This window comes from Perna viridis, chromosome 1 (genome assembly GCF_037379345.1).
Source record: "Perna viridis isolate PV_CMFRI_1.1 ecotype Kerala chromosome 1, ASM3737934v1, whole genome shotgun sequence".
Taxonomy (NCBI): Eukaryota; Metazoa; Mollusca; class Bivalvia; order Mytilida; family Mytilidae; genus Perna; species Perna viridis.
The window spans coordinates 50,621,161-50,635,638 of record NC_142445.1 but is presented as its reverse complement, the minus strand read 5'-3'; the positions used below and the strand labels follow the sequence as shown (position 1 = coordinate 50,635,638).

Genomic DNA, 14,478 nt, shown 5'->3' with positions numbered 1-14,478 from the left:
AGATGGTTCCAATGACCAAGTCAATGTTTTACATCAAGAAGCCCTTCAGTCATTTAAATGGAAAAAACAAAACAGGAGGTGCACAATGAAATCACATGATAAAGAATGTGTAAACACTACATTCAGCAATATTAGAGGCGTTGCGGATTAGAACTGATTACGGATGAACGGACGAACGATATACGGGCGAACCGACGAATTGCGGTCAAACAGCATGATAATTAACACTGACGAAAACCTTTTAGTTCACCAAATTTATGACTGAATGTTTATATTTACTCCGTTGCACTGCAGCAACAATTACAATTATTTAAAACATTTTGATTAACCTTCGACTACTAATGTTCTTTATTTCTTGTTTTAATAACCATAAAATCTTTAAATTGATATATCAAGTCTGAAAGGAAATGTGCAAGAGGAAATATTTCTCCGCTTTGAGATATCCTGTTTTAATTTTCAAGAGGATTTTAAAAGATGAAACAAGCGGCGGAAACAAATTGCACAACTTTTTCTTTTCCATTGATTCCACAATGTGAAGGTATCCACTGTATGGTAGTTTTAAGGCTTTTGATGGAAGAAATAGCTCTTTCAAGTTGTGGTGGTTTGTTGTTGGTCAGTGCTTGTATTACGGAGAGGGCATCTGTTAGGAATACTACTTGCATGTTTACTGCACTTTCCTAGAAGTAATTTGCCGCATGGATGAGTGTTTCTTCTTCAGCCTTGTAGTTGGAGCAATGTAATCCTATTGGTATTGCCATTGACTGTTGTACTCCATTTGGGTATTCTATGTAAATACCGGCCCCTCCTTTTGTTGCCGCATTTGTGGCTGAACCGTCTGTGTAAACTCTTGCCCACAATTCTGATGGATACTCTTCTTCCAGCATGCTCATTGTTACGGTTTTCCTGACGATGTTTGATTGTTCACCTTTGGCACTCAGTAACGGAACTGTTGTCTGAATGGTTAAATTGTCCTCCTTCTGTGCATATAGTTTGTCATTCATTTTAAAATATATAGGTTTGACATGCTTAGGTAGATGTTCTTGGTGTTTTCTTTGCAATGCTCTTGTTTCTAGAGTGAAGCTGGATCTTTTGAGTCTGCCTGAGGATAGTTGTTTCAGTCTCTCATTCATTGGGTGGTTTGGTAAGCATTAATATTTGGTGGCCTGTATCATAGCTTTATATTCTCTTCTCTTACTTAATGGTTGTATGTTTGTAATTTCCTCCATACTAGCAATAGGTGTTGATTTCATGGCTCCTGTGATAATGCGGAGTGCCTGATTCTGGACTTTATCTAGATTCTGATGGTGAGACTTAGCTGCTGTCATCCAAGCACTAGAGCCATATTCTAGATGTGGACGTACATTTCCTTCGTAGACAGATTTCAAAACTTTCTCATTAGCACCCCAATTCGCACCAGCAAATTTTCTCATGATGTTTAGTTTTCGTCTGGCTTAGGCTTCTGCTGTCATTATATGCTGTTTCCATATAAATCTTTTATCGAAGGTTACACCAAGGTATGTTAGCTGATCTTTCATTGTGATATGGGTGTCATCCATGGTCAGTTTGACAGATTGGGATTCAGGGGAGAGTGTAAAGAGGGTTGCTGTTGTTTTCTCTCTATTGATGGTAACACACCACTCATTGGTCCATTTGACTACCATATCTAATGCTGTTTGTATCCTGTACCTTGCAGTAGATGCATACTCTTCAGAGCACCAGAGGACAAGATCATCTGTGTAGAGTGCTGATTGTACACCATTTGGTAGCTCTGGAATTAGGTCATTCATATAGAGTATGAAGAGAGTTGGTGGCAATACTCCTCCCTGTGGTACACCCTGTTTTAGAAGTATTTTTCGGCTATGCTTCCCATCTACGAGTACTCTTGCCCTTCTATTGTACAGATATGAGTTGGTCCATTTGTACATTCTTCCACTCCAAATCTAAGAAGTTTCACAAGAAGGCCATCTTTCCAAACTTTGTTAAATGCTCTCTGAAAATCTACAAAGACAGCTAGCGTTACTTTCTTTGATTGAAATGCATCCTCAACTACTTGAGATAGATGTGTTGTCTGATCTTCTGTGCTCTTGTACTTTCTAAAACCAGCTTGCTCATGACCAAGAATGTTCTCCGATTCCAAGTATGTCGGTAGGCGCTTGTTGATTATACGCTCCATTAATTTGCAGCAACTGCTTGTTAGGCTAATTGGGCGGTAGCTTGAGGCTTTCGGCTTGTTCTTTCCCCTCTTCAGTATTGGGATCATTATGGCTTCTTTCCAACATTGAGGGACTTGACCTTGTCTCCAGCTCAGGTTGAGAATCTCTAGTGAAATTGTTAATGCTAAGGTGCCAAGGTGTTGGAGCATTTCATTGGTGATGTTATCTGGACCTGGTGCCTTTTTCATTTTCATTTGTCTGATGGCTGCCTTCATCTCAAACATGGTGATATCTCTCTGCATAAGTTCATGTGTTGGCACTTTTGATCTTTCTCTCAATTCAGTTCTTACTTCTGTTTTCCGTGATGGTGGTATATCAGTGTTGCTTTCTTTCTCATAGCCTTTAGCAAATTCATATGCTGCCGCTTTCCCTATGGTTGTTTCTCCGTCAACTTCTAGCGTGATCTTTTCACCTTTGCTTCCCTCATCATTCAGTGCTTTTGTCAAGTTCCAAAGCTTTTTTGTATCTTTTTCCATATCCATAGATGATGTTTTCTCTCTCCACCCTTTCCTTTGACATTCAATCTTTGTTCTTAGATGTTTGGCCTTGCACTTTTGGAGTTTGATGTTATTTTCCTGACTGGGATTTAATTCTGCATCATCCCTTGCCCTTGTGAATGCCTCGTGTGTTGCCTGTATCTCACTGGACCAGTGATTGGCTGTTGAAATCACCTACTATGAAGAATGAACTGTCTGGTATTTGTATGGTGTCTAGTGACAATTTCTTATCAATGGGACAGTAGAAGTTAACGATGTTATACAAGCTTTTCCCAATAGTTGCTTTGATTTCAATGTATTCTGCTTCCTTCATCAACTTTTTTGTCTCTAAGGCATTAATGTTGTTTCTTACAAGAGTCATTACACCACCTTTCTTTTTTCCTTTCCATCACTCCTGGAGACTTGGTATCTTCTGATCTTAAAAGGTGTATCCATCTTGGAGATGTGTTTCTTCAATACAACAGATATTCACATTGTTTTCAGGAAGAAAGTGTTGAAGTTCTTCTCTCTTGTTTGATACCTCTTCTGCATTCCACTGCACGATGTTAATATGTGGTTGCTCTTTTCTTTTCGGTTTGATCTTTCTATGGTCAGTAGCTCTCCTTGTTTTATCCCCTGACTCCACAAGACGAAACTAAGATACCTCCAGTAGCATTGATTGGGCTCCTTCGAGACAGAGAGCTCAGCACTGCACCTGCCTGGTGGGTCCTCACAGGGCGAGCACCAAATCTTTGTTCATGGTTTCAAGTGTCATTTTGGCTGTTTCCTCGAGGTTATCTCCTGAAGCCTTTCCTTGTCGAAGAGCACATACGTAATCTGACTTGTATTGTTTAATTCATCTTTCTACTGAGGAAGATTCTGACTTAAATTAGGTTGCAATAAAGAAACTTATGACACTTTAGATAAGGTATTTAATATTTTTCATGTTGATATAACATAGTTAACATATCATTTTGATTCAGATAAGTCGATTGGTCTAAATTGAAATGTAGAGATTAAGTGTACAATCGTTAAAAGTATATCGACGTCTGCGAAAATTCAGATAGACATAATTTTAAGTTGCCTAACTTAAGCTGACATCATTAGATTAAATATATAAATGACATAAACGTAAGACAACATCGTACACGTATTAATCTGTTGAGTGAAGTGGTTACCTGTAAGCTGCGAAACGAAATGAAAAAAAAAGAAAAAAACGAAACAATTCGAGACATGACAAAACAAGATGAAAAAGAAAAATGAAAGAAAAGAATACACTTAACTATAGTTTGCAGATAAAAGACGCCCTGTTTGATAAATTTTGTACCTATATATATATATATATATATATATATATATATATATATATACACTCGGCTAAATAATAACTGGATATGGAGTAAGGAATTATTCTGATGAAAAAAAAACCAACTTTGATGAATTAAGCTTTTGTAGATGTAGAACTCTGTTTTAAACTAAAATTTTCAGTCGTAATTTAGAACTTCCGATGGGTTAGAGTAAATTCAGAATTGTGCCGTAAGTTATGACCTTTTCCAAGCAGTTGCGGATCCAGGGGTAAAATTGATGTGACAAAGAATTGTAAATAATATCCCAGCATCCCCCTTATCTCTCGCTAATTAAGAAATTAGATATTTCTATATTACACTTATTGCACCTCAATTAAATCCATCTATCTGTTTTTACTTAAATTTAAAATAAAATCACTTGGTCTTGTAAATCATTAAGAAGCTGTCCATGTGAAAAATCAGGCTGATCCAATGATATGAATGGCACAGGGTAAATTTTATTTCACTGATTTTTTTTGTTCCAATGTAATGTATACATCATATGTATGTCATAATGAATATCTATTTAATTTATTTCCCTTTAATCTTTGCGGTTAATTAAAACTAACATTTAACTTTGAAAAAGGATGCATTTGTGATATGAAATGGGTGAAAAAAAAATGAGAACAAAATGTGTCATGTGCCATCTACTGCCTGGTTTTTGCCACCCCTACCCATGAAAACAAATCCCTCAACATGAAACCAAATGTAAATTTTTGGCATAAAGGCGGTGTATAATAGACATGTTGGATAGTATTGTTTTGATTATCGATTCATTCAACATATCTTCTCATTTTAGGCGCGTATTTGTCAGTTTCAATTTTTAATCGACAACATATTTGTCCAGTGTGGTGGACGTGTTTTTCAACAAACGGTCGGCATTCCAATGGGAACAAATTGTGCTCCTTTACTTGCTGACCTATTTCTTCATTCTTATGAGGCTGACTGTATAGCTGATCTTATCAGAAAGAAAGAATATCGTTTGGCTAGATCCTTCAGTCTCAGTTTCCGCTTTATAGACGTCGTATTTTCTTTAAACAATCCTAATTTCGGGGATTTGATACATCGCATCTACCCAAAAGAACTTCAGATAAAGGATACTACAGACTCTGTGAAGTCAGCCTCATATCTTGACCTACACTTAGAAATCGATGGTAAACGAAAACTATTGAATAAACTTTACGACAAACGTGATGACTTTTCATTCAAAATTGTCAATTTTCCTTTCACCAGTTGCAACATCCCTTCAGCACCTGCGTATGGAGTGTTCATGTCACAACTCTTACGTTGAGAGCTTGCCGAAACTACGCAGACTTTTTGTATCGCACTAGAACTTTAACAAATATGCTCCTTGAACAGGATTGTGTTGCTACAAGATTGAAGTCATCACTACAAAAGTTTTATGGTCGTCAACATGAAATCGTGGATCGTTTTATGGTGTTCCCATCTGCAACATGAAAACTGATTTATTCAACGGGTCATGGTTTTCCTTTTCTCGTTTGTCTACCCCGGACTTGACTTTTTATGAGCAACTCGGCGGGTGTTTCTAGAACAGCAGAGGACGCTTACCCTACCGGTGCACCTGGTCCATGCTCTCAGTTTTTAGTGGAGTCCGAGTTGCTCATTTGCTTTTGTTACTTTGCATGTATGATTTTAGTTACTTTATGTTCTTTGTCGTGTATGTCTGTTTTCCATGTCTGGTCTTTGTCCCTGGATTACATTCTTTTGATTACCGCTATAACCTTGGTTCCCTTGATTACTCTTTCAATGTGACAATAGTGAGTTTTTCATAAAAAGGGGAATTTTCGGAATTTCACTTTTTCTTCAATTTCACCTATAATTGGCAATTTCTTTCAAATACGTACTTCAAACAAATTTTTGTGTATTCAAATACAATTATATAGTGTCTTAGCTTTGTAACGAACCCAATTAATAAATATTTGAACTTTTCCAAGTGCAAATAGGTGAAAGATTGCCACCCCACCCATGAAAAAAGTACCTCAACATAAACCCAAATGTTAATGTTTAGCATATAATCGATGTAAAAAAGACATGTTGAGTTCTAGTGTTTTAATGATCGATATATTCAACATACCTGCTAATTCCAGGCGCGTATTTTACAGTTTCAATATGAAAATAATGAGATTTTCATAAAAGGGGAATTTTCGGATTTTCATAATTTCTTCCATTTGAACGGTAATTGGAATTTTTTTTCAAGTACCCTACTTCGAACAAGCGTTTCCATATACAAACACATCTATGTAGCTTCTAAGCTTTCTAATGAGCCAAGGCAATACATATTTTAACGTATTTGAAGCCATACACTCGAAAGAATGGTACCCCATACCCACTAAAATTTCCGTGAAAAACCCAGAATGTGTATGTGGTAGATTAGCATTTTTCAATGGTGTTGGATACATGTATGTCAATTATTTATCGTAGTTGCTTGTTTGAAACCTTATATGTATAAAAATAATGATAGCAAACAAAATCAAATCATGTTTAATAAACACAAATTATACAATTTACATGCTAAAATGTGTGATAATCTGTTTTATTCTTAAATTTCCTTTTGAAATATTTTGTCATCTTCGGGACAATAAAAGCATAACTTTGCTTGACAGTGCTATAGACGATCATTTTTTTTACATTTAGGACAGATTTTAGTGGGTAGGGGTACCATTCTTTTGCCCAAATGGCCTGGAATACGTTTGAATATACAAAAGCTTGTTTGAAGTAGGGTACTTGAAAAACATTGCCTATTAGAGGTAAAATGGAAGAATATGAAAATCCCAAAATTCCCCTTTTTATGAAAAACTCATTATTGTCACATTGAAACTGAAAAATAAGCGCCTGAAATGAGAAGATATGTTGGATACATCGATAAATGAAACAATATTACCAAAAATGTATATTGTACACCGTTTATACATCAATAATTAACATTTGGGTTCATGTTGAAGTATTTTTTAATACATAAGGGTGGCAATTTTTCACTGAACTTGACTTAGCAAAGTTCAAATATTTATTACTTTGGCTCATGTTGAAGCTAAGACAATATATGTATGTACCGTATCACAAAAGCTTGATTAAACTACGGAATTCTGGAAAAAAGAAAATAACGGGCGATATAGATGAAATTCTGAAATTCTGAAATTCTGAAAATTCCCCTTTTTACGATTTTATAGTAATTGTTACCCCAAAAAGAACATTTACACGCCTGAATCGATCAGATATATTGGAAACTTCATTATCTTAATTATGAATGCCTAAAATGTGAGTTTTACGGTGTCAGTATGATGTGACTGAGAATTCTGCTTGATACTGCGATCAGTTTTCTAGAGGTAGGGGTAATATTTTTAACATTTTTTTCTGAAAATCCTATCTTGAAAATTAGTTTTTCGTGGTTTATTTACGTATAAAAATAAATTATGTATCGAGTAATACCAAATTTTAGACGTTTTTTTTGAGCAATAATTTGTAGAGTCGAATTTATATAACTTTGACCGATAAATCGAAAATTCCATTTTTCGCTTTTTTATACATTCTGACTACGGGAATCGCCAAAATTCATCGGAAGAACCCCAGAAGTATAAATTGTGATACTACTAAACAGGAAATACCAAGTAAGACAATTTTTACTAAAGCGTTAACACTTTAGGGGTTTTGACATTGAAAAATATGTCAATTTTAGCGATTTTTCGACGGGGTAGGGATGTATTTTTTTCATTTTACCGCAAAACCCTAAGTGTTACCGCAATGTTCTTGGTACCATTGTAAAGCTTAGACATTTGGCTATATGATAATATATACATATTTCAGTTTACTTGGTTATGTAGGAAGAAGAAATTCGTAGAATTAAAAAACTTTAAAAATTGATTTTTGCCTCAACGAGGTATAAAAAGTAGCTAAAAAAATGCTTCAGCTTATTTTTTGGCGACAAAAAGATTCATAAATAGGAGGTATAAGGGTACCTGAAAATCATATTTTTGGTTGATGAGGGAGGGGGGGGGGGCGTGACGGTGCATCTCTTTGAGACGTTTTTGTTTCCCGCACGCACGATACCTAAACGCACGCTAATCGCTCACCAAACGCACAATAGACGAAAGATGAAAAATATTAATATCAACAAAGAATGATGTAAGAAATAATAGAAAATTGAATTAATGAAAATATATAAATTAATAATAGCAAATAATATAAAAATAACAGTTGAATCTAAAAAATAATCAAAGTACAAAAATAAACGAACGCTCGTATCGTGCGTTTAAACGAACGCAAAATGATGTGTAAACGCACGATAAACGATGCACGGACGCTAAAATGGGAAACGTGAACGTTTCAAGGATTGTACTAAACTCCAAGACACGATCCGATTCAAACAGCTCGGTTGTTTTAATATTCACTCTGTTTATTTTCTTTCATTTGGTAAAGAAAGACAGAATGCTACATTTCTGATACGAGCAGTTCGTCCCTTCAAATAATAAAAAAGTCGTTCCGATAGACGATTAAGATGTGATTTACATTAAGCAACAAAATTTCGCGTACTGGGTTGTTTTAAGGTAACAAAAATATTTGCTATTTATGTGATTCACTGATAAATAGGGATAATAAATAAAAATAGCCACGTTTAAAAAGAAAAACTACAAGATGAATACAAATAAAACACCAAATAATGGGGCAAACATTTTTTGGCATCGCGGCCTTCCTCAGAAGTGATAAAAACAAAAGAATCGGCCTTCAAACCCGAATATAGTAGTAAGTCTTATTGCGGTTGCAATAAAAAAGTATTTCGTAAAATTGTAATCTTGGATCAAAACGGAAAACATGTAAAATGACACTCTCTTCATGTAGTGAATCATAACAGCAGGAAATTTAAGTTGGATGTGTATATGCCTTCTAAATGATAAATATGAAATGGGATCATATTAGTTTACTCCTGTCCATTCGTTCGCCAGGCCAGTTTGAAGAGAAAGTTAGTATATAGTCTTTATTTCTACCTAAAATTACAATTCTGGGGCTTAATATTTGGTTGAAAACCGACTTCATCATTGGGAATGTTCATATAAAAACTATAGATATTTACAAGACAAAATGAATTGATTTCGGATCTGTGTGAAAAATATAGAGATGGATTTAAAAGTGGGTGTAATTCGTGTTATAAAAACATATGTTTTTTTTTATGTTTATTTTATGCGTTTTTGGTTTTTTTCCAAAAGATTAGGTCGGTTTCCGTCTTTTATGAAAAGATACTCCATTCAGTTTGGGGCCTTAGATTTACAGCTCGCTTTATTGTTCCGTTTTTTTTTTCGTTTCGCAGCTTACAGGTTCCCACTTCATGCGACTCAACAGATTAATACGTGTACGATGTTGCCTTAAGTTTATTTCATTTATATATTTAATCAAATGATGTCAGCTTAAGTTAGGCAACTTAACTAACTTGTTATATCAACTTAGGTAACTTGTGACAACAACTCAGCTAACTTGTGATAACAACTCAGCTAACTTGTGATAACAAATTACCTAACTCGTTTGTTAGCTAAGTTGTTATAACAAGTTAACTGAGTTGATACATCAAGTGAACTAAGTTGAGATAACAAGTTAGCTAAGTCGTTATCACAAGTTAACTGAATTGATAAAACAAGTTCGCTGATTTGATATCACAAGTAAGCTAATTTATAATAACTAGTTATACCAAGGGGCTTCCGTACAAATTTGACTGTATATCAATAAAACTATCATTGTTTAATTTGTTAAATGAAGCATGAAAGGAGGGGTTTTCATTGATTTAAGGAGGAACAAGTCTAACAATTACCACAACAAAGTTAAGATCATGACTGTTGACCTTTTCACGCCGTCGTCATATGATGAATGTCGTATTTGACTAATTTAATGTTTTTATCAAAGTTTGTTTCTATGTTTACTTGAATGTAGTATGCTTTATGGATAATTCTACCATTAGTCGACAATTATGACGAGCTTAATGCATCTTTCAAAGAAGATTTTCTGGTATACTGACTGCATTTGTCACAAATTACTGCTAACGATTTTTTTTCGCTTACGTCATTAAAATTCGGTTCCTTTAACTTGAGTTTTTATTGAATAAAACTTCTGAGAATGATTCTCATATTCAATCTCTTGTCATATATAGTGTTTTTGTGAACATCATTCAAAAGAAAGCTAACCAGGTTTTTATCACCAATGCTGCCAACTCAAAAGATTAAACCAGTTTAAAGAGAAAAGTGATATTCCAATCTTAGTACCCTTGGTGTTATTTCCATTCGTAGGTTTCTAATGTTAATTATACTCAAGTCTGTAGCATGCCTCAATCGACCGATGTGAAGTCATATTTTGGTAGTAAGCCAGACTGGGTTTCGGTATTGATTGCTTTATTCTTAATCTGGCGTTTTAAGATATGGCATTTAGTGTTTGCAACTGTTATCTCAGTCACTCTTTCTGCAGGTACGTACATCTGTTTTGCTATAAAAAAAAAACGGGAATAAAAGAACTGTTAAAGAAAATGTATCTAGATATGAAATAAAGAAAAATAAGTAAAACGTTTTAAATTAGAAATGTTAAATTATGTGAAATATATATGTTACCTCCTTTGAAAGGAACCGATACTTACTCTTACAGAAAAAAAACAAAAAAAAAACAAAAAAATAAAACAAAAACAAAAACAAAAAAACAAACAAACAAACAAACAAACAAAAACAAACAAAAAGCAAAAAACAAAAACAAAACAAGCTTAATAAGGTATGTCCTTTCAGTTTTTAAGGACTCTTCAGTAGTCACGAAGAATACAGAACTTATTTGCGAGCACTTTTCAATGGAACTAAAGATACATATATTTTTCCAAGTGGTCGTAGTGCGCTTTGATTTTTATCACACACGATATATTTTTTTAAATATTATTAAAATAAGTAATATCAATAAATAGCCGATGATGTAATATAAGCAGTAATAACAGTATTAGTAATATTAATCGATACAAGAAAGAAAATTTGAAGCGAATTTAGAAGCGAGGTTTCTGATATTAAGCTTACAAAGGCTGCGTAAGTGAGATATTGATTATTTTTGTATACATTGATATTTTGCCTAAATGGAACCACGTAATTAAACGCCTAAAACATTTAATATGGGGTTAGGCAATGCCTAAATCATCGAGCACCGTGAGCTTTAACATACATGTACCGTCTGTGCGAGACTCGTAAAAAATAAGAGTAATCAAGGGAACCAAGGTTATAGCGGTAATCAAAAGAATAATCAAAAGAATGCAATACTTTATATTTTTTTATCCCTTAAGGGCATCTCTATCAACATCCATTTCAATCTGTGCAGATACCGGAACCATTACAGTTCTCCACGGATGGTGGGAATATTTTACATGTGACGTAAACAAAATTCAGACGACAGCTGAAAATTCCAAACAAGAAAATGATTACCTTTTCTATCTTAGAAAAGCTATGCTGCGATTTTGATAATATAATCGGAGTTATATTTTTATCCGAGGCGGGTTAGGTTCTTGACAACAGCAACAGCGGAACAGCGGAGTTACACGTACGTACATCCACGTGTTTCCCGAAGTTTTTATAAACATTGTATTCACTTCTTTAAATAAGTAAAACAAATGAGAAAAAGACTTGAAAACTATCAGAAAAGACTAATTTATTTTTATTGAAATATAGTCTTAACCTATATTGTTTTATTTGTTTGATTGAAGGAAATGACGAATTTTCTTTGTCACTTCTTGTTACTTCCGGGACATGACTTTTTTTCGTTAGTGTATTGGAGAACCTTAAGGGAAATTTAGAACGTACATGTAATAACCTTAGAGCTCACACCGCTTCGCGGCGCTCGCTATAAATTTCCTATTGTAACTACTCAGATTCCAAAGCTATATTTCAAAAAAGCGCCCAGTCTATCGAAGTAGCAGTTTTTTTATATATAAATATCAGACAGGAGGTGATACGTAGATGTAAAAAAAACACATACAATTTTTTTATTTCTTATATTTAAACAGTTACACACCACAAACCATTTAGATCGTCACACTTTTGAGACAAAAGAGTGTTTAGATTGTACATGTACTAGTTGCCGTCCTCGATTGTGTTGATTTCCGATGGATTTGAATGCATGAATGGTTTTCTATAAAATAAAAACCTATTCACAGGAAAGACTATAGTTACGTACAAAATATAGTGTATATAGACTACATTTATCAGCACCTTGAACCGTCTCTACCACTAGCAGTGTTTGAAGTGTATGTCTAGTGGGCTTCTAAAGAAGAAAAAATAACAATGCGTTTTTACGTCTATCGATAACGTTGTTTTATCCTGAAATTCCTATAAAAATACGAAATGTCGAATACAGCAGTGATGTATTTGTGTATATACACATTTTGCCTATGTTTTCCAGTAAAGAACATTAATGATATAAGATTACTATCATGAAGCTAATGCATTCCGTGTAGCAATTTGCAATTGCTGGGCATAATAGGCATCACATTTTCCCGCTTTTCCAAGATACATACATACACAGGCTGTATTTTTTTACCATGCCATAATATTGTATATTTATAATACAATATAAAAAATAAAGCTAGTTGATATTTCATCAAGGATAGTTTTGAGGCAATTTAATCCAATAAAAAGTACTAAAATGTTAGTTATTCCATGCCAAGAACGTTGAAACAAATCAACAATAATGTTCAAGATTTTAACTTATAATAAAAAAAAACCCTTTACCGTAACAAATTTCAACTTGTGTATACTTATTTCTTGATCACATGCTTTTTTTCTCCAGAAGCACAGAAAGCTCACAGTCCTGACAGTATACTTGATGGCTACTATAAATTTGAATACCCCGGTACTAAAGAAGAGCCAAAGGTCACCGTAAATCATTCTTTAACTATGGTTAGAGTAAAACATTTTGTAAGTATACGTTAAAATATGTTTTCCTTCCACTTGCTTTGTTGTCTAGAAGCAATGGTTTCTTTTATTTTAACATTTATCTTGGCGATCTCTATCGTGCCATTGTTTAGTTTAAACATTTGTTAAACATTTATTTTTTATTGCACTTTTATATCAATTAAGGTGTTAAATTCTGTTGAGCTAAGTGCATTTTCACGTTTGATTCAGTAAGATATTCTACAAATTTAATCAAAAGTATTGTATTTTAAATTCTTCTCATTTCACCCATTACACACATGACAGTTGGGTATGACAACATCGTCGGAATCCCAGAGTTGTTGATGATTCTAACCGTCACTGATTCGTTCATAAGTTGACGACGATGGGGCTACAATGAGTCTGTCATTTTTTGAAAATTCCGTCTCATCATTCCTGATATTTTATAGGATACCAAGACCCTGGTTATTGACGTTAAGGAGTATCTAAACTGGGTTGATCAAAGATTGGGTTGGAGTGATGATTCCACAAGGGACACCCGACGCCCAACTTCATCCATTTGGACTCCAGATGTTGTTTTGTATAATGAGTGAGTATTTTAACAACGTTATTACTTTAATATTGGAAGGAAACACTTTTGTTGAGTTGATTTTTATTATTTACATACTCACTTTTCACATTCTTCATATTCAAATTGTTTCCATCCTTTTTCCCCTTAATGTTTGTATCTCAATGGACGCTCAGCAGCCCATGTATATTCATTTGTACTTGGGTAGTTCTCAAAATTATTTAATTGTAAAAAATAATAATATTCTATACCATGTGAAGTATGCAACGTTGGGCAAAGAAAAAGTAAGAATACCAAGTGTCAAACGAGAATAAACCTTCCATTATTCATTAAATTTAAAAAAGACTGGTTGTAAATATACTTTATCGAATTCATTGTACATGCTACAGATGTAGTACTCTGGTGACGCTCTTTTGTGTTTTTTTTAAGTCCACTCCCTCAGTCGAAGTATGAACCAAGGGCTTTCATATATTCGACTGGTCATGTCTTAGCTGTTACTTCAACACGATTCTTCACCGATGAGTGCAAAGCCGATGGGGACATAATTCGGTGCCATTTTAGGGTCGGATCTTGGACTTACAATGGGAATCTTTTGGACCTTCAACTGACCTCCCCCAAATTTAGTTTGGATAACTTTGTTGAAAATGACATGTATGAAGTGGTCGGTACGAAAGCTAGAAGAAAGGTACGAAGATATGATTGTTGTACCGAAGACTTCGTCAGCCTGACCAACACTATCAAACTTAAAGCTAGAAAGTGAATCGGTATAATGCAGAAGAAAACCAAATGTCAACTTATTTTTTTTTATTATTTAGTGTTCATAAACTTTTATACGTTTTATACCTTACGGATATATTGTCTACCAGAATGGGACTATTAAGAATAGTTGTTAATTTTGGCATGGGCGGTACGATTTCTACTGTTTTAGTTTTGCTTTAAATAAACGTATTTTTTTCGCAAAATTTA

At 34.2% G+C, this 14,478-nt stretch overlaps 1 protein-coding gene across 2 annotated transcripts in view; it reads left to right on the top strand.

Annotated features, from left to right (window-relative positions):
* Positions 1-14,478, top strand: part of LOC148629222 (acetylcholine receptor subunit alpha-type acr-16-like) — a 24,303-nt gene extending 9,825 nt beyond the window's left edge. For both annotated transcript variants that reach the window (XM_088546386.1, XM_088546377.1), the window contains 3 exons: positions 12,841-12,968; positions 13,394-13,533; positions 13,942-14,478. In XM_088546386.1, the coding sequence (XP_088402512.1) occupies positions 12,841-12,968; positions 13,394-13,533; positions 13,942-14,272 (599 nt within the window). In that variant the 3' untranslated portion in view covers positions 14,273-14,478. The remainder of the gene's footprint in view (positions 1-12,840; positions 12,969-13,393; positions 13,534-13,941) is intronic.